The sequence below is a fragment of the Capra hircus genome, chromosome 7 (genome assembly GCF_001704415.2).
Source record: "Capra hircus breed San Clemente chromosome 7, ASM170441v1, whole genome shotgun sequence".
Classification (NCBI taxonomy): Eukaryota; Metazoa; Chordata; class Mammalia; order Artiodactyla; family Bovidae; genus Capra; species Capra hircus.
In genome coordinates, this window is record NC_030814.1 from 59,509,845 (window position 1) to 59,536,186 (window position 26,342).

The 26,342-nt window shown below is 55.5% G+C and overlaps 1 protein-coding gene across 3 annotated transcripts in view; it reads right to left on the reverse strand.

The window, feature by feature from the left end:
• The window catches only part of PSD2 (pleckstrin and Sec7 domain containing 2), a 72,777-nt gene that overhangs the window by 32,751 nt on the left and 13,684 nt on the right, over positions 1-26,342 (reverse strand). For 2 of the 3 annotated variants that reach the window (XM_018050299.1, XM_018050300.1), the window contains exons 2-5: positions 20,436-20,574; positions 6,463-6,886; positions 2,607-3,074; positions 2,067-2,261 (exon numbers count right to left, since the gene is read on the reverse strand). In XM_018050299.1, coding sequence (XP_017905788.1) covers positions 2,067-2,261; positions 2,607-3,074; positions 6,463-6,836 — 1,037 coding nt within the window. In that variant the 5' untranslated portion in view covers positions 6,837-6,886; positions 20,436-20,574. Of the gene's footprint in view, positions 1-2,066; positions 2,262-2,606; positions 3,075-6,462; positions 6,887-20,435; positions 20,651-26,342 lie in introns of those variants that run through there. The other variant, XM_018050301.1, reaches the window with a different exon arrangement.

Genomic DNA, 26,342 nt, shown 5'->3' on the forward strand with positions numbered 1-26,342 from the left:
CCAACAAGACATGGGGAGGGATGGAGTGGGTGTGGGACATGACCAAGTAGCCCCTGGGGTGGTGCCCAGAGCCCAGGACAACAGGTGGGTCTGGAAGCACCTACGTGAGAGTTGTCTGACCCTAACTGGTAGAGTAGGAAGGGGGACAAGCCTGTAGGAAGGGCTCAGACAGGCCAGCAGACCCAGCTCAGAGACCTGAGGAGAGCCCCTCTCAGGGTGGGCTGAAGAGTCAGAAACCTCATGCAGGAGACAGACAGTAGCCACAGCCGTAGGGTGTGGTATCCTGGAGGCCAAGGAAGAGAACATCAAGACCGGAGTGATGAATTCTCGCCAAAAGAGAGAACATAATTCTACCTCAGTCCAATCAAGCCCCAAGCTCTCCCTCCTGTTTCTTCACCAAATACATGGCCTTACCAAAAGGAGGGGGCCTGGCAACTGTTGTTGGCTCCAAGGGACCTAAGAAACATACTGGCCAAATGTACTCAAAGACCTTATTTGTGTGCTGATTTGAACAAACATTTTTGAGACAACCAGAGCAAATTAAACATAGACTGAATGTTAGAGATACTAAGGAATTTTTTCAGAAACTATGACTATCTAAAAAAAATCCTAGTCAGTTAGAGACACATACTAAACATTTATGGATCATATGATTGAGTCTGAAATATGGTTTAAAATATTCCAGCAAGTGTGAGGGGAAGCTGTGGTGGGAAGAGATCAAACAAGAATAGAAAAATGTTGATAACTTTGAAGCTGAATAAATGGGTACAAGGAGGTTTAAGGTATTACTTTCTCTGCTTTCGTGTGTGCTTGAAATTTTCATCATTGAAAGTTTAATTGAAGAAGAAGAAAGGAGTGGCAGGTGTGTCGAGGCTGTTGAAGGGGAGAGTTGAGGCCACCATATTCAAAGAGATCAGGCTGCTACTGACTCTAGCAAGAGGGGCTTGTGTAGGGCAGTGGGGGACGGGGCAGAAGCCAACCTGGAGAAGCTGAATGTGCAGAAGGGGAGGGGACAGAGGCCACCCAGAGCAGAAGACAGAATTTTGGCTGTGAAGAGGCAGGGGGAGGAAGTAATTTGAGGAAGGGTTTTTGTTTCAGATGGGAGAGGGTTAAGCACAATTAAATGCTGATGGGAAAACTCATGAAGACAGAGTGGTTGAAAAGACAGGGGAGGGTGGGGATCAACTTTAATGAAGGAGGAGTCATTAGGTTGGGGGTCTGTAGTCCAGTGGGAGAGGCGAAGGTGAGGGCAACATGATTTCGGGGGAGGCCCAGGCAGGAGAGCTGTGGAGGCTACGGAGGGTGCAGGAGGCGGGAGTGGGGAAAAGCGGGGTATCCTCAGGACCTCCTGTGGCCCGAGGCCCCGTCAACTCTAACTTGGGCTCTCGAGTCTGGGCTGCCTCTCTCAGCCTGGGAGCAGCCCTCACTGGAGGCCAGGCCTGCCTCTGCGCAACCTGAAGGCTTATGTGGGTGTGGGGGCCCCTCTGGAGAACAAGGCAAGGAGGACAAGGCAGGCAGATGTGCTGGTGGTCAGACCTCCTCGTGACATACCGATTGACTTCACAGCTGACTGTCCCCCATCCCCCAGGGCTTCAACCTGGCTAGTTCCCTTCCCTGAGTCCAAAGACCGGGGCTTATATGTAGGCAGTCCCCCTCTTCAGCTGGTCCCAACAGACAGTGAGTGGGGCTCAGTGAGGGTCAGGGTCCCCTTGCCCAGCTCCGGGGTCCCAGGCAGTCCCCATTCAGACCAGGTGTTCCTCCGTCCCTGTCCCCGTTAGTTCACCCAGGAGACCCTGCCTGACTGCTCTGTCCTTGATGCCACATGCCACTCCCCCAGCCCCGAGGGGCCCCGCAACCCCACCTCCCTTCCCTAGGAGCAGGGGCCCTCGCCCAGGCAGCCCAGAAAGGAAACAGATTTAGGGCAAGGCCCAGAATGAGGACAGCGGCAGTTCTTGGGGACTGTTGGGAGCCCCCAGCACTAGGCACCCCTGAGGGAAGTCACCACATCACCTTGGGCTGAGGAAGACACGGGTTTGCTTGAGATTGGGGATGGAGATGCAACTCACTTCTTGCCCAGCTGTCGGGCCACGTCGCAGCGCTGAAAGCCCTCCAGGTGGTAGAGCCGACGCGCCAGCCGGCGGGCAGCCTCACTGACGCCCTGGCCCCCGTTGGCCAGTGGGTCTGTGCTGCCAGACTCCAGCCCCTCTGAGTTGCTCAGCTCTGAGTCCGAGTCTGACAGGCCATCCTTCAGGCTGGGATCGCTGAAGAGGGAAGGTGGGGTGGAGATGAGGGGGTCAGGGACCCTTGGGCAGGGGCTGGAAGGTCTCCCAAGACCAGGGAAAGAAGCTCCACTGCATCAGGACAGAATCAAGTTAGACCTCCAGAAAAACCCTCAGAGGAAACCATGAGATGACCAGCCCCCTGACCCCACCCAGGCTGGAAAGACCTGGAAGGGCAGGATGGAACCTCAGGCAGTGGGTGGGAGGTCTGGGTGCAGAGGGCGGGCCCAGAGACCTTGCAGAGGGCCTTTTACTCCGGGCCCTGGCTTATCCTGACTCATTTTGCCTCCTCTGTGTTCTCAGCTCCCAGCCTGGGCCCTGCCTCACCTGGCCGAGTTCAGCAGCTTGTCCGTGTCCTCCTCCTCCTCCTCCTCCTCCTCATCGTCCTCCTCGTCCCCGCGTGGGCCCAGGGGTCCGTCTTCATGGAAGCCGTTGGGCACCGCCATGAGAGACAGGCGGCTCAGGACATTCTCGGAGCGGCTGCCAGAGATGGAGCGCCGCAGGGGGCTGCCAAGCACCCCACCGCCACCGGCTGCTCCCATGTCCCCCTCAGACCCCATGTCCCCAGTGCCCAAGCCCGCGCCTAGCTCAGGGCTGTCCCGGGCCCGCTGCTGGATGAGGGGCGTGAGAGGGGCCTCGAAGCTGACGCAGCTGTCGCTCTCGTCCGTGAGGCTCAGCATGTCCAAGGAGTCCAGGCTGCTGTACTGGGTGCCCCGCAGCAGCTCCGACTCCACAATCTTCTCAAACGTGGCGCTGAAGCCATCGCGCACATCTGGCTCTCCGGGGCCACCCAGCCTGTGGGATGCGCAGACCAGTCACCGTCCTGCCAGATGGCCCCTTACAGGTGCTAGGATGGCACCAATCCACGTCCGGGAGTTCCCTGGGTGTGGGGAGCCGGCAGGATCGTGTCCTGTTTATTCTCTCAGCCAACCCCTACTGAACACAGGTGCCAGATGCTGGGCTGGGTACTAGGGTACAGCTTGAAAGGACAGGCATGGTCCTGCCCTCCCCCAGTGCCCACCAGGCCTGGCCCCCAGTAGGCATCATTCATCTAAATGAATGAGTGTGAGACTCTCACTCCTGCCTGGCCCAGGAAAGGGGGAGGGGCTCCTCCTTCCAGGCTCCCCATCACAGCTAGTGTCTCGCTGGGTCACAATTTTGCTGTCCCACAGCCTGGGTGGTTCTTAGCTCGGCTGCCCAGGCCTTGCTGAATGTCACCTCCACAGAGAGACTGAGGGAGGCAGGCCCAGACCACCCACCACAGGGGCCCTCATTAGTGCCTATCCTCAGGGTGCCCCTTTATCTCCTCCTAGCCCCGCTCAGCCTGTCGCCTTCTGTTTATTCCCCTATTCACACCTGTTTCCCCCACCACACACAAGGCCAGGGAGCAGCCAGCACATAGGAAATCCTCTAAGCCTTGCCGAATGGTGCGCTGGGTGAATGAGCAGATGCCTGTCAGCCTGGAGGCCCACTCCGCTGCCTACGCCATGCCTTGTGCTGCCCCCGAGAGAGGCTCTTGCACCAGTGGTTTCCTCTGCCTAGAGTGCACTTCCCTCAAGCTGGAGCCTCCCTTCCACATCCCTTTCTCACCCTGACTGCCCTATTTATAACTGGGACCTACTGCCTCCCCCAGTCCCTCTTTCTTACTTCATTTTTTCCAAGGTACTTGCCCCCTTCCAACATACTATGTAAGTATCTATTATTTTTATGATTTATTATCTGTCTCCTCACTAGACTATAAGCTCCGTGAAAGTAGGAGTTTCTGTATATTCTGTTCACTGATGTATCCCCAGAACCTAAAAGAGAGAGACACACATAGATGAAGCGAGGCCTCCTACCCACTGGGGAGATGCGCAAGTAAGCAGGGAAGTCAGGCGAGGAAGAGGACCAAAAGAGATCAAAACAGAGACAAGGAGAGAAAGAGAAGAAAAGAGAAATAAGAGAGACAAGAATGGGCAGAAAAGAGATACAAACAACACAGAAAACAGAGACAGAATCAGAGAGACAGAGAGTAACAGATAAAGAGAGAGAGACCGAGAGAGAGGAAGAAAAAGCAAGAGGAAGAAGCAGGCTGAGCCCGGCCCATTTCAGATAAATAAGGGCCCACCATGTGCAAAGAAGCACACCCTGGTTCCCTGGAGGATCCGCCCATGTCCTGCTTATCCCCCAACCCCTGGGGCCTCACAGAGACGGAGTCGTATTTGGAGGATGAAGCAGTGCCCCACCCCCTCCAGGCACTCCTTGGACACCGCAGCCCCCGCACCATGCCTGAGATTTGATTCCTGCATGCTTCCTGGAGAAATACTGACCTGAGAGTGAAAATCTGAGACCACAGCCATCACCCACTCCAGTCCCACAGGAGTTGAGAGGGAAGCCTCATTTAGAAAAGGAAGTAGGGGAAAGTGTCACACTGGGTCACAAGTAGGCTGCCCAGCAGGGGGCGGGGGTGGAAGCTGCCTCTACTGACCTCTGGGAGGACAGGAGGGAAGAGAAGGGCCACTGCCCTGGCCGCCAGAGCAGACACCCCAAATCTGCCCAGCAGCTCTCTCTGACAGGCCCGTATGGGGTCCTAGAACAATAAGGTAGAGTCCTGCCCTTGGGGGCTCATCCCATGTCAGAACCATGAATGGTTCTCCCACATACCCCACCCTTTCATGCACATGAGCACACTTGGAGGGCAGTTTTGATAGGGGCTTGAAGACCATTAGCCCAGTCTCCAGACTCCCATCTGCCCCACCTTCAGCCAGCCTCCAAAACTATACCACCTAAACACAAACAGCAGTTCCAAGAACCCCAGCCCCCTGCCTGCACCTCACGAGGCCCCACACCACACCAGGTCCTGCCCAGGTGGAAACCCTCATATGGCATGCCCAGTGCATGCAGGCATCTGACCCTGTCTTGGAGACCTAGACACACTCCAGCTAGGAGTGTGTGACTCCAGCTAGGATGCACGTGACACATGCATCCACGTGCACACCCAAATGTGCCCCTAATGCACAGGCCAGGCAAACCGACAGGCTCACATCTGTCGTGCACGCATCTGTTGTGCACGCATCAGTACACAGGCCAAGCATACACATGCATGTCCCCCACACACGTGCTCACACACCTCTTACACACTTCCTGCCCAGAGCAGGGCCTATAGCAGTGTATGCATGCTAAGTCCCTTCAGTTGTGTCCGACTCTTTGCAACCCTATGGACCATAGCCCGCCAGCCTCCTCTGTCCATGGAATTCTCAAGGCAAGAATACTGGAGTGGGTTGCCATCCGCTATTCCAAGGGCTCTTCCCCACCCAGGGATTGAACCTGTGTCTCTTATATCTCCTGCACTGGCAGGCTGGTTCTTTACCACTAGCGCCACCAGGGAAGCCCCTGCAGCACACTAAACCTATATGCTTTCTTTTCTCAGCTCACCTTGGGGGCTTCTAAACATTCCCCTGAACCATCCCTACCCGCCTTGTCTAACTGGGACCTCTAAGATGCCAACCCGCTCCACCTGCAGCTGGAGATTATAGAAATGGGGCTGTAACTCCAGGAAGTAGGACTTACTCCAATAAGTAGGAGTTCCTTGTCGAATTCCCGGATGGCACTCAAGGAGGAATAGCTGACAGAGATTAATCTACAAAGCCTACTCTCTTTAGGTCAGTTGTGGAATTGGGAGATTCTCATCTCCAGGAAGCAGAAGGATGGGCCAGATGACCTCCTGCATCAAGGCATTTTGGAACTCTGATCCTCAGCCTGGGATGGAGGGAGTGTGGCCCTCCAGCTCTACATAGAAACAGCCCATGGTGGAAGGGGAGGTGAGGAAGGGATGGGCTCAGAGTTTGGGATGACAGGTGCAAATCATTATATATAGAATGGACAAACAACATCCTGTTGCATAGCACAGAGAACTGCAGTCAATATCTGTAATAAGCAATAATGGAAAAGAAAAAGAAAAGAAAAAAGTTTTTAAACTTTTTAAAAGAAACAGCCCCTGGTGATTAGGGGAACTGAGAGTGGGGACACAACAGGCATGTTGGCCTTTGAAATCTCTCTTATAGCTCTATCCTCCCAAAACAGGGACATCAAATTCCCATTTCATGTATGAGGAAAACAAGAATCAGAAAGGCTAAGTGGCAAGGCCCAGGCCATGCAGCACTGGAGCAAATGTGGTGACCCCCATTCCGAGACTCCTACTTACCCCAGTGGAGGATCCTCAGTGTCTGGACAGAGGCTCCTGGAGGCATTGTCCCCCTCGGCCAGCCCACCAGCCCTCCAGGGGCTGGGCTCTATAGAGTGTTCCAGAATGTTTGAGTCTGGCCCCAGGGCGAGGCCATTGGTGAGGGAGAGGCCAAGGCTGAGGCCATGGAGGGCCATGTCCAGGCCTTTTGTATGCCCCTCGGTGCCTGCCAGGGTGCCCCTCATTGCATCCCCCAGGTTGGTGTGGCTACTGTTCAGGTCCTCACTGGATGCCATTCCATTCTGGACCCCAGGTTCCTCCTCGGGTTCCAGGCTGGGGTCCCAGGTGGCACCATCTTCCCCAGGCAGTGCGGACAGAAGCGTATCCTCATCCATGGCAGCCACTGCCTCTCCCCCGGCTGGCCGCTCTAAGGACTCCTTTAGACCTGGCAGCAGATGGAGAGAGAACGGGGTGGATCAGAAAGAACAGGTGCTGGGAGTTCAATGCCCAGTAGAACCAGCACCAGGCAGCCTGCCTGAGGACGAAGAGGTGGGCCCAGATGATCTTCCCAGGACGTCTTAGCTAGAGTCCTGGAGGAGTCTGAGTCTCACTGCCTTGCTCAGGCCAGCCCCACTCACCTCTCCCCTGACCCCCAGCCACCACTGTGCCCCAATCCTACCTTCCCTGTTACCTCTTATGTATCTCTGCCAAATCCTTCAGAATTCACCAAAACCTCTAAGGGAGATCTGGGCTGGGCAGGACTAGGGAAATGTCCAAGACTCCTCCAAGACCACTTCCTTCCTGCTGGTGAGTGAGGGGACAAAACCCCAGGCCAACAGCAGGCAGCCACTTTGCCTCTTTCCATGTTCCCTCACCCTGGCTCCAGGATCCAGAGAAGTGGTGCATGGAGAGCTCTGGATTACGGTCTGCCTTTACAGGGAGAGTTAAGAAAGGAGGCAAGGACGTCAATCAGAATAGAGGCCACCCCAGAGAAGCCAAAGCGAGGCCCGGAGGAGGCTATCCTGAGGCGCAGAACGAGGTGCTGTCCAGGGTGCTGAGCGGGGGCGGCGCCACCCGGGAGACTCAACCGAGATCAGGGCTTCCTCCACCACGCAGTGCCCAACACTCTGGCTGTGCCAGAGGGAACTGGAGAGGGGGCGGCGGGGGCGCTGGGGTTCCCTTCGACACTTGGCCCCCAGAGCTCACCCAGACTTGAAGAAGGACTCGTGAGGAGGCTGCCATGGGGCCCTCCAGGGGAGCCCAACTCACTGTGTGACCTCGTGAGGGTCCAGGTTGGGACCCCTCACTGCTCCCGCCAAGCCAACACCTCCTTCCCTCTGCCTGCTCTGGGTCTGTTTCTCCTCTGTAAAACGAGGAGACTCATTTTACCTGCCACCTCCACCCCATCCCTTTCTAAACACATCAGAACCAGTTCAGTTTCCCAGAGGCCTCCTGCCCAATCTCAGGTGGGAGGGCAGAGTGATGGGCTGTGTGCCTCGGCCCTCTCTGTCTGTGGCCATTTCTGCCCCACCCCACCCCCAGTGACCTCTGCCAGCAAGGACACAGACCAGTCCCTCCCAAGAACTCCCTTCCACCTCTCTTCAGGCCTCAGCTTCCCCCAGCACCCCCACTCTCCTCTGGAGAAGAGGTGCTGGGGGTTCAGGAAAGGCTGGTGGAGGAGAATGACTGGTCAGCCTTCTGAGCTGCAGAACAAGCTGCGGGTACAGCAACAGGGATTTAAGGAAGGCCCACACTTCCTACACTCACCTGGTCATCACCTGGAGGGATTTGTTAAATACAGGCCCTCCCCCAGGCCTCCTGAATCAGAGTCTCTGGAGAATGGGTATAGTGACCTGTTACTCTTATCATATGGCAAGTTTAGGAAACACTGTGTTGGACTCCAGGAGAAACTTCCCGCATAGAGATGAGCCTGGAGAGGAAGGTGAGTCTACTCTGGGGGCTCCTGAGCAATTGGAGGGAGGTTTGTCACCACAGGACCACTTAAGGTTCATGTGCTCCTTGGTTTTCAAACATGGAGCAGAAGAGAGTAGGAGTGATGGGGGATCTGGGCCCTCAGCCCACCCACCCCTGAGTGTCGCCTCCTAGAGTTTTGAAGACTGTATGAGCAGAAGATTTTTACTCTAAAAAAAGAAAACTTCCACAGACTTCAAAAAAAAAAAAAAATGTGACAAGCCAAGCCCCAGACTATCTGGGCCCTGATCCTAGGACGCTGGGGACCCCAAGGGGCTTGGCACTGAGTGAGGGATTCTTTCTGGTCTGCCCTAAATCCCTTGCTGCAGCGGCTATTTCAATCCATTCCCTCAGGTTGTGTTCTCAAGGAGGGAGAACAGGAGGTCATCTCCTCAGCTGAGACTCCTTGCAGGGAGGGAAGCATTTAGAAAGGAAAGAGGAGGGATGACGAAGTCTATGGGCCTGCTGCCTGAGTTCTGGTCCTCTGGTCTGCTTTCTAGCCCACAGGCATGGGTGAGCACTGGATCTGGGGCATAGAGCATCAACCCAATTCCACCAGGATCCCTCAGGTTCCCATAGCCACACAGGGAAGCTGAGCCCAGCAGGGCGCAGTGCCTCCCCTTTGGCTGGGGCTCTGCCTGGGCTCCCAGGGAAGCCTGACATTTGAGAGCATAAGTGGCTTCCCCTGGAGCTCAGTCTACACCAGCCCCAAAGCCAGGGTTGTGGACAAATCAAGGACCTCTTGGGAGGCCCCAGGTCACCCCCAACACCCAGCAGCTGCCTCAGGCTGGCTCCAGCCCTACCTGCCCTGCCATGTCCTCCTACAGCTGACAGCGTGATGGAGGTTCTGCCAACACTGGGCATGGGGCCGTGTCCTCAGCTTCTGGGGTGGACAGACAAGGGGCACATTGAGCTACACTTTGGGCAGGGGCCCAGAGTCCTTGCCTCGGCTAAAGGCCAACTGAGCCCAGAAAGAGCTGAGCCAGGACCCCCCTCTCTTGCTGGACCCAAGGAGGGGTGCATACAGGGGGGGGTCTTCTGAGCAGAATGTAAAATGATGCCCCAGATCCTTGCTCTGAATCACCATGTGCCCTGGGACTCATCACTGTCCTGTCTGACCTTTATGATCTTTATGAATCCATCTGCAGATGGGGGGCATCACCTCCACTCTCCTTCCCCAGGGCTGGTGGGAAAACTTAAGGTCGTGAGTGCTGAGAGGGCTGAGATCCAAGGAAGAACAAACACACTACAGAGGTCAAGGAGAAAGGCAGCTACAGCCCACTCTCTCTACTACCGCATTTGACATATGGGGAGACTGAGGCATGGAACCAGGAAAAAGTTTGCCTGAAGTCACAGGGCGAGTAGCTGCCTTGAGACTCAAGAGCAGCCTCTCTCTGCACCCAGATGGGCTGGGAGTACAGGATGAGCCCCCATTTCCCAGACCCTCCCATGAGATCACAGGCTCAAATCCTCCACCAGAAGCATCTACCCAAAGCAGTGGCCCTGCCCACTTCCAGCCCTGCCGGCAAGAGCAGGGGATGGGAGGACAGCTGGGTCACAGGGCACCCATCCCAAGGAGATGCCGGCAAATGACAGGCTGGCAATGGCTACATCCCCTGCCTCCTCCCTCAGCCAGAACCAGGACCCACTCCAGGCGGTGGCTCTGTGGACTGCCCTTGGGATAACCTTGGGCTGAGCATCCTCTTTTTCAGCTCCAACCAAGATGGGACCCAGGATGGTAATGGAACTGTGGCTGGGCCAGGTCTCAGGTGTTCCTACGACAACCCTAGCCCCCTTCCCACTTCCCCCATGGCAGGTGGAGCGAGTTGTGAAAACACAAATTACATCACACCCCTTCCCTCACTGGTAACCCCATTGGCTCCCATGGCCGATCTGGCCTCCTCAGCATGGCCTAAAAAGGCTCTGCCTGAGCTGGTTCACGGCCCTCGGCCCATCCCCCACCCCAGCAGCCACACTGGCCTTCTTTCTGCTCCCTGAGCTCATTCCCACCTCAGGGCCTTTGCACCAGCTGTACCCTTGGCCTAGAATGCTCCTTCCCTAGATCTTTAAATGACTGCCTCTCTGTCACTCAGGGCTTAACTCCAACGCTGTCTCTTCAGAGAGGTCCTCCCTGATTACCGAGCACTCTTTCACATTTCTTCACAGAGCACTGTGTCTGCTAAGCACCACTTAGCAGACCTGAAACTCCATTTTCCATTTGTTTCCTTATTTTCTGCCCGTCTCCCTCACTAGCTGGTGAGTTCAGTGAGGGTGGGGACTAGGTCACGTTCACTGCTGTCTCCCCCAGAGCCTAGAACAGGGCCTGGGAAACAGTGGTCACTTTTTAAATATTTGGCAAATGAAAACCTAGAGATTACCATCATCCCCACTGTAGGCAGAGGCTGAGAGGTTGAGGACCATGCTCAGGGTCACAAAGGTGGAAAGTGACAAGGCTGGTGTCTGCTTAGAATGACACGGGACTGTCAAAGGGATAACTTTATAAAGTGCCTTCCATGCTGGGACCCAAGCCAGGGAATGTGGGAAGCTCAAGAAAAGGGCTGGAGGGCCCAATATGTTCTATAAGACAGAGGGCAGACGCAAAGGTGCAGGCGCCTGTGCATGTCTGTGAGCAAGCATACAGTACCCCATTGGTGGGCACAAACACACGTCCACACACACACTTAGACACAAAAACACACACGGAGGGAGGCAGCAGCCACTCAAAAGGTGGTCCCCCAGTGGGATGTGAGGTGGGATGAGGAGTCCACGGGCCTGGGGCAAGGTCTAGGGCAGTTAGACCTACATCACTGGGCAGGTGGCATTGAAACCATTCTCCTCTAGGAGAAGCCAGGGCAGGGAAGGGACAACCCAGTGCTTCATGCTAGAGCAGGGGGTTGGGGAGACAGGCACCCACAGTGACCACAGCCACATCAGGCAGCTGAGTGGATTTGGGAGGAGATGGGGGAGTACAGGCCCACTTAATAGAAATGGAAGAACATGAGGCTGAGCTGGGATAGAGGACCTGTGGTGCTGAGTACTACCCAGGACAAGCCAAATCTAAGAGTGGGTGGGATGTCCAAGGCAGGGTATATATGGGGACCGGGAGCAGAGAAAATCATTCTGGAATGTCAGTGCAGCGGCAACAGTGATCACAGTGTCCCAGAGAGCAGGGCTGGGAGCCAGGCACTCAGGTGTTGCCCTTCAGGGTGCTAGGGGAGCTTGAGCAAAGGAAACCCTTTTCTGGCCTCATTTCCCTGTGTGCATCAAGATTCCCAACCATTTCTAAGCCTGAGACCTCCTTGAGCATCTGATGGAGCTCTGGATCTTGCTCCAGGCAGACTCACACAATGCACAACATTTGTGTGTGTGTTGAGAGTCTCGTGGACCCCTACAGCCCACCCATAGAAACTGGGCATGAACCCCAACCTGGACAATCCCCAAGGACCTTCCACCTCTGACACCATCCACTCAGTTTCATGAAGGCTGCTTGCAAGAAAAGGAAAAAAAGCTGGAAAACTTTTATTCTCAGCTTTATTCTCTGCCTCTTGGGAACCCAAGCTGAACACCCCCAGTGGTTCCACTGCCCTTCCCCCAAATTTGTGTGACACTAACTGACTCCCCAGTTCATCCAGATTTCAGCACATAAGCTGGAATCTTCACACACACACAAACACACAAGGATTGTTAAGTAAGGTACTCAGTGAAAAGGGCAGGTGTGTTGTAAGTGCTCAGAACAGACCTTGGCCAGCTAGCTGCACCCCATACCACTCACAGGGCCTGGGCCGGCCCAGCTCTGTGTGCTCCAGGCCTCCAAGAGAACCTGCTGAGCTGCTGACAGCACAGGCACCAGGGAGGTGGGCCCCTGGATCACACAGCTCACCGCGCTTCCCCATAACTTCTGCCAGCTGAGCAGTGTGGAGGCCTGGACCTTGCTGTCACCCCAAAGCTATGAGCACACTCCTAGGCACAGGTCAGCTAGGCGTGTGCTTCCTCTATGATCTATCTGCCCAGGGCAGGATAGGTGTCCAGGATAGGCATGTCTAGCCAGGAGTCTTGAGAACTGCCCTGCTTCTATTCCCCAAAGTGACCCTAATCCCTCTACTCACCTGGTCTTCTCAGCTTGGACCACCTTGTGCAGCAACAAGTGCCTCAGATGGAACAGTCCAGGAGGGTGGGTCAGCGCCCTAACCCTGCAGTTAGACAGACCTAGCTTCAAATCCCACAAGCTGTGTGACCTCGGGACAGTTGCCCACCTCTCTGAGCCTCAGACCCCTCCGCAGCAACACGGGCGGTGGAGTGCTAACAGCATCCGCCTCTCAAGGTTGTAGGGGAGACAGAGGAGATGCTGTGGGAGCAAGGCTCAGCTCAGAGTCGGGCACAAGTGCTCAGGGACGGGCAGCAGCTACTGCTCTTCCAGAACCATCTCTCAGGTCTGCAGGGAAGCAAGCTGGCTGCCCATGCTGGGGATGGAATGCACAGGAGAGCAATCCAGGACACCTAGGGGTCCCAGCAGACATCTGCCCTGGGCAGCCTGGTACTGAGGCAGCAGCATCAGAGACTCAGCCTGAGGGTGAAAGCAGGGGAATGGCTCCTGTGGGGACCAGGAGGGTGGGACAGAGAGGGTGCCCCTCCCTTTCCTGAGGCAGGTGAGGACCCTACAGTCCTGGCCCCAGGCCAGGCTCCCTCCAATCTTTCCATCTCAAGGCACAAAAGCCACATTGGGTACAGGGCAAGGGCCAGAGGCCTGGACCTCCCTTAAAAGGCGCCCATCCCCTACAGATGATGTCAATCTGGGATTAACCAGGAGCCCAGCACCACCCAGCTTTCCTCCTCTCAGCCTGGCCCCTGGGGAACCAGCTTTGCCTTTGGTCGTGGGGGTCTAAAAGGCCTCCTTTCCCATGGTCAGCAAGCAGAGGTTCCTAGAGCTAGTGTACATTTGCATCTTATTTGCATGTGCCCCACAGCCTGCTGGGACTTTAGGAGCCCCCGGGCCCATCTCTGCAAAGGTCATTCTTTGACATCCCCCAGCTTACTTCACTCTGTACCCTCCGGCCACTTGGCACCTTCATTTGTTTAGCATTTGCATACATCTGCATGCTGGCTGGAGAGCCCTCAACACTGATGAACTTCACAGCGCCTGCTGTCAAACCTCGAATCAGGTTTATAGGTGGTGACTCTGCCCTCAGCCAACTTTCCCTGCAGGGCGAGCCCTCAGTTACGAGGGGCAACAGAGGACAAGGCTGCTCTGGTTAAGTTGGCTGCTGCCTGTCTTCCTGGAACTTCAGTTGGCACCTGGGACTCACTCTGCTTCTTGAGTCACATTTGAGCCATGAGCTTGTAGACTGAGAGTTGAACCCCAAAAGCTACAGTGAACTGACCAAGGGCAAGTCCTCCCAACAAGTCCTGCCTTGGCTAAAAAGCCTGGGTCGGGGCAGACTCCAGGGGCTCAAACTCTGAGCAACTTCCCCTCAGTCTAATTCAACAGCCAGAAGAGATAACCAAGAAACGTCATACTCCCTTCTCCCTGCCCAATTTTCACTTACCCCACACCCTCCAGAGCCTCATGTTGTTCTTTATCTACCCTGCCTCTTCTCTGCCTTCTGCCCTGAGATCTTCCTCCTCACCCTCTTCCAACCTCCTGATTATGTCATGCTGCTTAACCCCTCCCTTGCCGAGTACCCTCTTCCCCTCCTTCCCTCCTCTTCCCCTCCCCTCTCCTGTCTCTGCTTCAGGCTTCAGCACAGGGTCTGTGTTGGGCCATTGCACGATTGCCTGCCTGTCCCCATCTCTGAAACTGACCCTCCTATTCAGCCATAGCCCACTGATGGGAGACTTAGGGGCTGGTATAAGCCTCACCTCTTGATGGACAGTCCACAGGGTAGGAGATAAAAAGAGAAGTCAGGAATGACACCAGTGTTTGGAACCTGAGCACCTGGAAGGATGGAGGCACCATTTCTGAGATGGAGAAGACTGGATGGAGCAAGTTTGGGAAGGAAGATCAGGAAAAAGGAGCTCAGCTTTGGAAAAGTTGTGTTTGAGGTGTCCAGCAGACATGGCGGCCAAGATGCTGAGTGAGCTATTGGAGCTCAGGAGAGAGATCAAGATTTGGGATACAAATCTGGGAGCTGAGAGCACACAGGCAGTGTGTAAAGCCACAGGACTGGATGATGTCAACTCAAGAGTGAATGCAAATGAGGAAGAGCATTCACTCAAGGGCTGAGTCCCGGGCACTCCAATGTTATAAGGTGGCAGTGGGAGAGAAGGAGGTCAGTGGGAAACAGGACAATGGATGTTCTGAAGGTCAAGGAATGCATTTCAGGGAAGAGGGAGAGACTGAAGGTGTCAGATGCTACAGATGAGGACTGAGGCCATTGCATACAGCAACACAGAGCTCACTGGTGACCCCAAGAAGAGCAGTCAGTGGACAACCTTTCTGGGGTGTTTTGCTGTAAAGGGGAGCACAAAGATGCAGGGATAGCTGGCTGAAGAAAATGGGAGTCATCTTTTAAGACAGGAAAAACAATAACAAGATATCTGCTGATGGAATGATCTAGTAGAGGGGGAACCTATAAAGCAGGAGGGGGCATTTGCTGGAGCAGTGTGGGCCCCCCACATTATAGCACCCCCTCTGCTCCACAAGGGGACGGGATCTCTTGCACAACAGAGGGTGTCCTCAACCAGGAGCAGGGATCCTTCACCCCCAGGGATGGGGAAAGGCAGACCCACGGGTGCAGCGGCCCACAGATGGGTGAACACAGCACTGGCAGTCCAGCTGCTTTTGCTTTCTCAAAGAAGTAGGAGGCAAAGTCCTGTGCTTTGAGAGTGGACTGCAGGAGAGAGGCTAGGGCTGAAGGCAGGACAGAAAGAGTGAAATAGCTACCAGGTAGGGAGTGAGGGGGTGGGCCTGGACCCATGCGGGACTGCGCAGCAGTGCTAAGGACCCACTTGAAGTTCATGGATTTGAACTAAAAGTGAGACCAGTCAGGCAGTGGATTTTCTTAGCCCCATTCAGCAGCGCAGAGGGTGGAGGGCAGACCAGACACTGGATTTAACCAGGGTGGGGGCTCTGCCAACAAGTATGAAGAAGCAAAATGAAGTAAGGGACTTGGGGGGCCTGCAAGGCAGTGTTCATCCTGACTTTCATACTGGCAGCTGCCTCTGAGCCGGCCCTGTCCCCCCTCAAAGGCCCACCCCTGCTGGTGCCTGAGAGCCCCACTATCCGCCCCCTGTTGCAGGCTGTGTGTGGCCTTCCCTCCGCCCTCATCCCAAACAAGCTCCTAAGAGGGTGGTCCCAGGTGGCCACCACAACCTGGTGAGCTCTCCACACACTGTTCCTTTGACCTGGAAAATACCTCAGACCTCACACACTGAAAACAGCATTCTGCACACCCTCCCTAAGCCATCCTGTGACTGCTCCCTGACCAACACCAGTGCTCATCACTCTGCCTCTTAATCTCTCCTTACTCCATCCCTTTTCCACCCCCTCCCCACTCCAGCAGGGCCATCACACAAATCCCTACCCCCCCAACCGCCCCCCATGCACACTGCAGCCTCAAACCAGTACACCAGCATCTTGTGCTGGACCACATCAGGGCCTCCTTCCCATCTTTATCACCACGCCAGCCCTGCCAGCCACGCCAGCCTCTGCAAAGTGCCTCTCCAACCACTCACATCTGCCTCCTTGCTCCACTCTTTAAAACCCTTCAGTAGCTCGTGGTACCCTGGGGAAAGGGCCAGCTGTCAGCCCACATTCTAGGCCAGCGGTGGTCCGGGCCCCACCCCCTTTCTTCCTGTCTCCTCCCCTAGGCTCTCCACTGTCCCCCCAGCCTGTGCCCCTCGCTGCTTTTTCGGGGCTTCTTCCCCACTCTGACAGCACCTGCCCTGAGTGGCAGCTCATCCCATCCACACCCCTGAGGCTGTGAACTCCCTGAAGGCCCCGTCAGCATCTGCCTAAGCACCCTTCTCCAGCATATGGTCTGAATGCAGATGACCAGGTGGATGAAGCTTCTGGAGGTAAGGAAGAAGGAGGAACAGAATTGAAACAAAGGGACTCCTTAGCCAAGTGACCTAACTGAGCACCACTATTATAGCGCAGCTAATGACAAGTGCCTCCTGATGGGAGGCAATGAGAAGGACACGACATCACCTATGGGACATTCTTACCCCAAAAGGCTTAACCTGAATCTACTCATGAGGAAGCAGTAAGACAGATCCAGAATGTGGGGCATTCCACATTAACACTGACCGGGGCTCTTTAAAACTGACACTGTCATAAGAGACTTAAAAAAAAAAGCAGACAATTGTTCTAGGTTAAGAGAGACTAAAGAGACATAACTAAATGCAATGTGCCATCCTTTATCAAAAAAAATTTTTTTAACCTATAAAGGACATTACAGGGACAACTAGAGAGATTTGAATATGGAATTATATGAGTTTAGGTTGCATCATTAAAATTTCTTGGATATGATTAACAGTATAGTCATTATGTACTGGGCTTCCCTGGTGGCTCAGAGGTAAAGAATCCACCTGCCAATGCAGAAGACACAGCTTCAGTCTCTGGGTCGCGAAGATCCCCTGGAGAAGGAAATGGCAACCCACTCCAGTATTCTTGCCTGGGAAATCCCATGGACAGAGGATCGTGGGGGACTACAGTCGATGGGGCTGCACAAGAGTTGGACACAACTTAGCAACTAAACAACAATATTATGTACTGTAGAAAAATGTCCTCATTGCAGGAAATTTATACTGAGTACTTCAAGCTAAAGTGCTATGATATCTGCAACTTACTTTCAGAAGTTTCAGAGAGAGAAACAAATGTGGGCAAAATGTCAATAACTGACAAATGGGGGTCTCTAGGCAAAAGGTATGTATATATGGGTGTATATATATATTCATACAGTGAGTGTCCACTGTATGATTAGGTGTGACAAGACAAAAAGTTACGGGGGAGGAAGGAACTGGAGGGGCACACTCTAAAGAGGGGAGCCCAGGGCTGGGTGTGGAGGCACAGGGGTCACAGGAAAGGGCAGTTCTCACGCAGCAGCCTGCACACTGGGCGCGGGCCCGGCCCGGACGCTGGAGTCTCCCGGGCCAAGCAGACACAGTCCTGGAGAGACTCACCCCCTAACGAGGTCAAGCTAACATATGGGTACACCAGCTTAGAAGGACAGGCCCTGTGGGAAGCAACCAGGGCCCAGGGAGACCAGCAGGGCAGCCCTCAGCTGGGGCAAGGCTATCCAGAGCAGGGGCCCTAACCCACCTCTACCTGAGCCATAGCAAGGAGCTGGGTCTGGCCCAGGCCCACCCCCCCAAAAAAAACCCCAAGGGGCAACAGTCTGAGTGTATCCTCCTGTGTGAGGAGCCAGGCTAAATATGGAGCCCAGACATAAGATGCCGCTCAAAACAGATTTTCCTGGAAAAGACCATCTGGCACAGAATGTCTATAGCATCGTCTGTCGCGAGAGGCAGTGTCATTCTCCTGCAAGCCAACGTCGTCCGGGACAGGAATGCCTCGATCCTGGCTCTCTAGAAGACCCCTGCTGAGTGCCTCAGTTTTCTCCAAATTCACCTCCTCGCTCCAGAATGGAAGGTGTTCAGTCCCACCACCCTCCTAACTTGCATCTCCAAGGAAGAAGAGGAGGACTGGGGACAGAAGTCCCAACTTCAAACGGTTCTGTGTACCTTGTGCTCAGCCGGTTTTGACTCTGTGCAACCCCATGAACTGTAGCCTGCCAGGCTCCTCTGTCCATGGGATTTTCCAGGTAAGAATACTGGAGTAGGGTACCACTTCCCCATCCAGGGATCAAACCCACATCTCGTGTGTCTCCTGCATTGCAGGCAGAATCCCTACCCATTGAGCCATCAGTTCCGCCCAAGTGCAGATCCTGATTCTGTCACTTACTAACTAGGTAACTTGGAACAAGCAACTTTTCCTGAGCTGACTCTTTGCGACCCCATGACTATAGCTCACCAGGCTCCTCTGTCCATGGAATTCTCTAGGCAAGAATATTGGAGTGGGTAGCTTTTCCCTTCTCCAGGGGATCTTCCCAACCCAGGGATCAAACCCAGGTCTCCTGAACTGCAGGCAGATTTTTTACCATCGGAGCCACTTGGGAAGCCCTCCTGAGCCTAAGTATCCACTGAACAAAAACAATGGGCATGCTTCCCTGTGTACAAGAGTATCGAGCACCGTGGCCATGCACGAGTATGGAAGCTGGGTGACACCATGTCCCCCCACCCCTCTCTCAGTCCTGTCAAGAGCAGCAGCAAGTCCTTGTTTCCAGCTAACTGCTCCACCCCCCACTTCAGGAAACACTCAGGGTCAGATCAGCTGGGGAGCACACACCCGTAGCTGTCAGACCTGGACAAGCAGCAGGAGGGAAGCCCCTCGGGCTGCCACAGCACACTCCTGGGACTATAAGGGGCAAGCCACCCAAGCACTGTGGCTTCAGTCCCCCACTGCAAAGGCACCAGCAAGGGAGGCCTTCCAAGGGCTTTCCAGTCAATCTCCTCTCTTGAGCTGGGTCACCATCCACCCACTCATCCCACTGTGTGGAACCCTCTGGTTCAGCCATGACCTGGGGACCTGCCCTGTTTCCACCAGGACCAAACTCTGCAGTAGCCCCATTCAGAAGGCACTGTCTCTCACCACAGACTGGGGAAAGGGGGCTCGTGAGAGGGGAAGTGGGCGTGGCGTGAGAGATGTGAGGTGAGTAAAGAGGGCGTCTGGCCCACTTTGCTGATTCAGAGGTCACAGGTCATAGAATTTGCAGTGTCGCTGGGAGGTGGTATTTCTAACCTCTCAAGGAAGGGGTGGGAAATGACTATATCTGCCCAGGGCAACAGACTAGGCTTGGAGGTGATCCCAATGCCCCTTCCCCACTCTACTTTGAGCTGTCTGAGTATCCTCCATTAAGCAGCTCTTGTTTCCAAGGTCTGAAAGAAGGAGCTGGAAAACCCAGGAAAGTCCAAATGCCTCTCCCCAAGCCCAGGCTGCCCACTCACCCTGGCCAAGCTCTGAGCCCTCTCCTTGCTCCTCATTCACCCACTCATCGAGTTCAGCCTGGTTTATCCTGAGCTTGCCAGGAATTCTCAGACCCACTTCCATTATGGCTGATGGCCCCAGTTCTCTCCCAGGGCCCCCCATGATGGCCCTAAGGTGAAGGGATGGGCTGAAGCAGCAGGCCCCTGGACTGGTGCAGAGACAATGCCCCCAGTTCTAACTCAGGGAGCCCCCAGGTCCTCCAGGGACAGCAAGAGTTAGAATACGTCCTTCTGGGTGTGTGCGTGGGGGGTGTGCATCCGGCAGAGGGTCCCCACATCTGGACTCCCTGCCCCACCCCAGCCCCACCAGGGACTCGGAGGACCCCTCCTTCCCTGCAGCTGCCATAGCCATTATGTGCCTCCTGGCTTTGCCCGATGCTGCCTGCCACGCCCCCATACAAGCCTTGCTCCAGCGGCAGAGCTGGGAGCCGCTGAGGCCTGGCCGCCAAGCCAGGCTGTCAAAGTTGGGAAACTGGAAACAGAAATAAATCCTCAAAGCTGCTCCGTGGTAAAGGTGGCTGCCAGCAGGCCTGGCATTGAACACCCCAGGTCCCTGGCCACCAAGCTCCCACTGGCACCCCATCAAGGTACACATATACACTCAGATTAGACAAATGGGGAGGGGGCACCAGGGGACAATTGGGCTGCCGGCCCTAATCCTCCCTGCAGGCTGGCCTGGGGCTCTCTAGCCGTGCCCTCTCTCCCTGGCCCAGACTCTGCCATCCCGGGCTTCCTCTTTCGGCCCCATCTCCATGACAACCGTATCCTTCGGATGCTCCAGCCGCCACGGAATTGATCTCGCAATGTAGCTTTGTTAGCAGACCCAGGCGGGCACGGAGGGCGGAGGGCGGCGCTGCCACCCAGCATGCAGCCCCCCAACCGCAGCAGCCCCTCCCGGCCCCCAGCCCGGCTTCGGGAGGGGCGGGGTCCGGGAACACGCCGGCCCTGGGGACAAGGTGGCCCCGCGCGGCCCCACTCACCGCTCCTGCTCCCGGTCGCTGGGTCCAGCCTCTCACGGCGGGGCCATGAGGAGGCCACAGTGGACCGGCCGTCCCGCTCCGCCACCGCCTGTCGGGGCTCCCGCGCTCGCTGCTACCCGTTCAGGTGTCGGAGCCGCGGCTGTGGAGAAGCAGAGCAGAGATGGGGGGGACGGACGGCAGGAGGGAGGGAAGGAAGGAGAGAAGGAGGGAGGGAGGAGCGGGAAGGGCGGGGAAGGGCGGGGGCACTGCGGGCGGGGGGCGGGAGGAACGGATCCGCGAGGCGACGGCGGCCACCCAGGACGCCCGCCCGCCTGCCCGCCTCTCTGCACTGAGGGCCGGATCGCGCAACCCGACCTGCCGCTGAGAAGGGCCGGCCAGACCCGTCCCGCACCAGCCCGCGCCGGCCCTTTAAGAAAGTGGGGGAGGGGAGCACTGCGAGGTTCCGGCCCCCCTCCGAGCCCAGGCAGCTCCGGCGGTCCTCTAAGACCCGGCCAGGCGGCCAGACCCAACCAGCCCGCTCAGCCGGACCCTAGAGCCCCAGACCCTGAGCCCTCGGGATCCACCCTCCTCGAGGTGAAGGAGGGAGCGGGTCCTTGCCCTCCCCCCTGGTCTGTGGTCTGACTTCTTGCCCTCCACATCCCCCAACACACACGCGCACGCACGCGCGCGCGCGCGCACACACACACACACACACACACACACACACAGATGCCCAGGGAGACCCAAAGGACAGAGAGGAAGGAGGAGGGCAGGAACCAAGGTGGAAGATCCCAGAGAGAGGGAGGCTGAGCCCTTCCTACCTACCTCCAGACCTACTGGGACAGACAGAGGGACGGACAGACCTGGGCTATGGGGGTAAGAAGGGGGCTCCAGACAAAGCTGGAAGGAATGCAGTGAGGAGGGGTGCAGGAGAGAGGAACAAAAGGGAGAGATCGGGGTGGGGGGAAAGCGAGGAGTGCAGTCTCAGTGCCAATCAGGAGCCCAGTGCTGCCCCATAGACGCTGCTAGTCACCACCGGGGAGCCCTCCCCCAGCCCAGGACCCTAGCTCTGAGGAGGTGGTTGACAGAATTGTGCTTGGGCTACACACTAAAAAGAACATGCTGGCTGTGAGCCTCCTACAGAGCAAGATTCCACTTCTCAGAGGGGTGATAAAGGACCCACACACAGGGATCTGGGGAGACAGGAGCTGTGAGAAGCCAGGGAGGGTGAGCAGACCCCGTGCCACAGAGAGGGGAGATCAGATTATAGTCCAGCCCTACCACAGGAAGCCACTCTCCACCCTTCTCCTTCCACTCCAGCCCCCAAGGACTGTTCATTACACCCAGCTCCTTCCCACCTCCACATCTTTGCAATATTCCACCCTCTGCTCCATCAGGCCTTGATCCCGCTGTGCTCCACGAACTCCTACCCAATGCTCAAATCCCTCCTTCCAGCAACTAGAGGCACAGGGTCTGAGCAGCGACCAGTCTCCTCCTGCTTCATCTGGGGTACAGCTGGAGCTGAGGTTTCATCCACCCTGGTGACACTTCTGCTATTAACTGCATCTCCCATGTTCCAGTGTCCATACCAAATGCTTTCCACGTGTTAGAGTTCACCCTCAAAACAGTCCTACAAACCTATTTGACAGATGAGGAAACTTAAGACTCCAAAAGCATAAGCCAGGAGGTCTGACCCTATAGACACAGCTGAGCAGTTAAGAGGGAAGCCTGGCGGGCTGCAGTTCATGGGGTCACAAAGAGCGGGACATGACTTCGAACAACCACAGCATGTTGATGCGTCACTGGCCACTGCCTGTGGGACACTGCACTGCGATCCAGGTGCTGCCTGTGCGACTCCCCACCTACCCCTCCCAGTGGTTTTGCAGTACAGACATCACTGTCTCTATTTCTCATGCAAAGAAACATATGTTAAGAGAAAGTGAGAAACTTTCAGGAGATAGTGAAGGACAGGGAACCCGGCATGCTGCAGTCCACAGGGTTGCAGAGTCAGACACAACTGAGAGACTGGACATCAACAACTCATGGGTTGGATTATTTCGTCTCTGTCTACCGAAACAGACGCTGAGCCCCTTGAACACAGGTCTGCCTCGTTCACAGTGCACCCCCAGCACTTCATACGCTGTATGGCTTAATAACTACATGTGAAAAGAGAAAACAGAGGGAGGGTCCCGCTGTCTCTGCACTTGATCTGGGCCAGATCGGTACCAGAACCTCATCCCTGGGCGGGATCTGCTCCCCAACATTCCAAACTCTGGACGCCTGCTGCAGGGGCACGAGCTGGCCGGAGACAGGAAACCCAGGCTCTAGTCTGCCCACGGCTGCTTCCTGGCTGCATGGCCATGGGCAGCTGTATCCCCTCCCAGAGCCTCATTTTCCCATGTCCGGTGGGACTAGCTCAAAGGGCTACAAGGGACAGTCACAAGGCCCCAGGTGGGCTCTGAGTGAGAGAGCACTTTGGGTGCCATGTGCATGGAGAGAGAGCTACTATTATTATTCCTTGTAGCCATTTTTACCTTGAAAGAGAACAAGGTCAGCATCCCCCCAACCAGCAGCCAAAATGCTCTGTATTCCCTGACATCCCTCTAGGAAGGAAGAATCAGCAACTTCTCCCTCTCCTCCTGAGAGGGAGTCTCAGGAAGGCAGCTCCTAAAGGCTGGATGGGGCAGGAGACGCACTTCCCGGCCCACCCAGCCCACCACAGCCTCTGCCACTGCGAGGCCTCTACCTGACCTCCAGCCTCAGGGCCTCCTGCTCTTCCTCAGCCTGGACAAAGTGTGGCATCCAAGGAGGAGAAGAGGCCAGGACCTGAGACCTATCAACTGGGGGGAAGGCATTCAGGTCTAGCCCTGGCTCAGAGAACACTGGAAACATCCAATTCTCCCATCTGCCAGCTGGGAGACTGAGGCCTGGAGGAGAGACTGGAAAGGGATTCCCCAAGAAATCCCAGGGCACTCAATGAGCACCTACTGTATGTCTAGCTGTGCTCCAACCCCGCCCCCAAGACAGAGGCTTAAGCCCACCAGTCCAGCATCCTCTCCTGATACCTCCCACCTCAAATGTGACATTCTAGGATTCCGCTACATCCCAACCACTCCTAATGACCTCACTTTGCATACGTGGGTCCCCTGACTTGGATGTCTTCCCCTTCGCCCACCCTCACTTGGCAGATTCCACTCATCGCTGTAGCCCCTTCTAGTCACTGTCCTCTTTTCTTCGGCCCGCTACAACAAAGCTCCTTAAAAAGCTGTGCATGCTCTCCAGTTCTTCTACCATTCCCTCATGAGCACACTCCAAGCCAACTCTCATCCTCTCTCCACACTCACTCCACCAACACCACTCATCAAGGTCACCAGCACAGCTGCTGGGCACAGATGTCCAGGTTGGGCACTGCACAAGGCCCCCCCAGTGCAAAGGGGTGGAGAGAGCTGAAATCCAGCCTGCTGCCCTCTCACCATGCTGTGTGCCTGCTGCAAAGTTACCTGTGGCCAAGAGAGAAACACCTTTCCCTTTACACTGAGGGGTCTCGCTTTTGTATGCCTGCATAGCCGGGTCTCTCGGAGGGGCCGCCTTCTTCCCAGTATTTGTCCAAAGGGACTCGATAGTGGTCCTACGTGACCAGTTCAGTGCAAATCCAGAAGTCAGTTCTCAAACCTTGTCTTAGGTTATTGGCAGCATTTGACATAGTTGATCACCCTGTTCTCCCAAAAATATGTTCTCCTCTTGCCTTTTCGGACCCACACTGCCCTGGTTCTCTTCCTCCTTCCTGGCTGTGCCTTCTTCTTTTCCTTTGGTGATTCCTCCTCCCCCACCATCTCCAAATGCCAGTGTGCCCCAGGGCTCAGGCCTCTGTCTTTTCCCCCTTGCACTACCATGCTGAGCCCACCTTGGCTTCAAGGCCCATCTAAACCTTGATGATTCTCACTGCATGATTCTTCAAGCTCCAAACTTTTCCTCCTTAAGTCAGACCCACAAGCCCAACTGCAGGTCTGAAGGGTCCACTAGGATGTCCAAACAGCAGCTCCAACTTATCCCAACCAAACCTTCCTCATCGCAGCCCACGTCACCACCACCTCCCCTCAGCTCAGGCAGAAGACCTGGGAGTTATCTTTGCCTCCCCTTCTCTCAGCCCCCACATCCAATCCCTCAAAAAATCCCATGGGATTTATTTTCAAAGCAGTCTCAAAGCAGCCACTTGTTATCAGCTCTAGTGCCACTGCCTGGCTCGATCCTCTCTCACCAGGATTATTACTGTAACCTCCTACCTGGCCCCTTCCTTCTTCCACACAGCCCCACTATCAACATTCCCAACACTGCCACTGAAGGGATCCTGTTCAGCTCATGTTATTCCTCTGCTCAAAATCTTCAAATGGCTCCGTCTCTAAGACTCAAGCCAAGTCTTGCTGTAAGTTCTACTACAATCTGCCCCCAGTCACCTCTCTAATCTCATACCTGTCCAGCCACACTGGCCTCCTGACTGTTCCTCTAACATACCAGGCACACTCTCACCTCAGGGCCTTTGCATGTGCTATCCCTGCTGCCTGAGACATCCTCCCCCAGGTAGCTGCATGACTCACCCCTGACCCCCTTCAGCTCTCTGCTCAAATGTCACCTTCTCCAGCCACCCTATCTAAAATCCTACTCCCTCCCTTACCCACATTTCCCCTTCAGCTGCTTCCCTTTCCTCCATAACACACATTTGCATACTACGTGTTTCCTCACTTACTCTGGTTACTGTCTGTCTCCCTCCACTACCATCACTGGACCATAAGTTCCAGGAGGGCAGGAAGTTTTTTCCGTCACTTCTGTAACCGTGCCATCCTCTTCCCTCATCATGGCACATGCTACACTGTGCCATTACTGTCTGGACTGGATGGTCCAGGAGGGCATGGACCCTTCTCCCATCTCTTTGGGTCCCCAGCTCCTCCTGAGCCCAAGGCCAGCACATGATAGCCACCAAGAACGTGGTAAAGCCAAACAATGGATTCATGAGAGGTGATGGACAAACGCACACATGGCCCATGGGACTCTGACAGGGCCCAGGGTAGGAAAGCTGTGCAGTGAGGAGCAGGCGAGGAATCAGAGTGGCCAGAGGTGGAATCCTGGGAGCCCCAGGTTCTTGTCTGTAGACCCCCAACATTACCTGCAATTCTTAGGTTAACTGGGAGGAAGTGGAATGTGAAAAGACCATTCCCGTTGGCAGCCCCCTGCCCACTATGAAGCTAATGATTCATCCATTCATTCAACATTTACTGGGCACCTACTGTGTGCCTGTATGCCAGGCCCTGGGGAGAGTAGGGTACAGGCCCTGAATGAAGTTCTTCCCTCCACAGCTCACAGCCTAGCAGATGATTTCCCAGGGGAAATGTCTCTGTAGGTGGAGCCTCCTGGGGCAGGCAGCTTATCTGCTTCTCTCCATTTATCACAAGATGAAAACAAATTTTAGGTATGGATGTTACTAGTCTCCTGCCTTCAATCTCACCCAGACTGTGAATTCCAAAAAGGGCAGGAACTGTGTATCTTGTTATTAGTGGATCCCAAGTATCTAGTAGGGGCCTGGAGTGTAGCTGGCGCTCAATAGGTATTGAATGATGGGGATAAATGAATGAATAAATGAGTAGACGACTAGGAGCAGGCCCCTGAAGAAGGGGAGGCTTGAAGCCAAGAGGAGAAGGCAGGATGAGCAAGGTGAGGTAGAGAGAAGGTCCCCTGGAGGACAGCAAGGCCACGTGGAGGAGGGAAGGGAGGCTGCTCAGGCTCTGAGAGCTGCCTGGCCCCCTCCCTCCCCCAGCGCATGTGGCCCTGCCAGTACTGGTCCAGGGCCGGTGGACAAAGCCCCACAAGGAGTGCCAGGGACTCTCAGTGCCTAGAGACAGCCGGCCCCGGGCCCCGGGCACAGGCAAAGCCCGG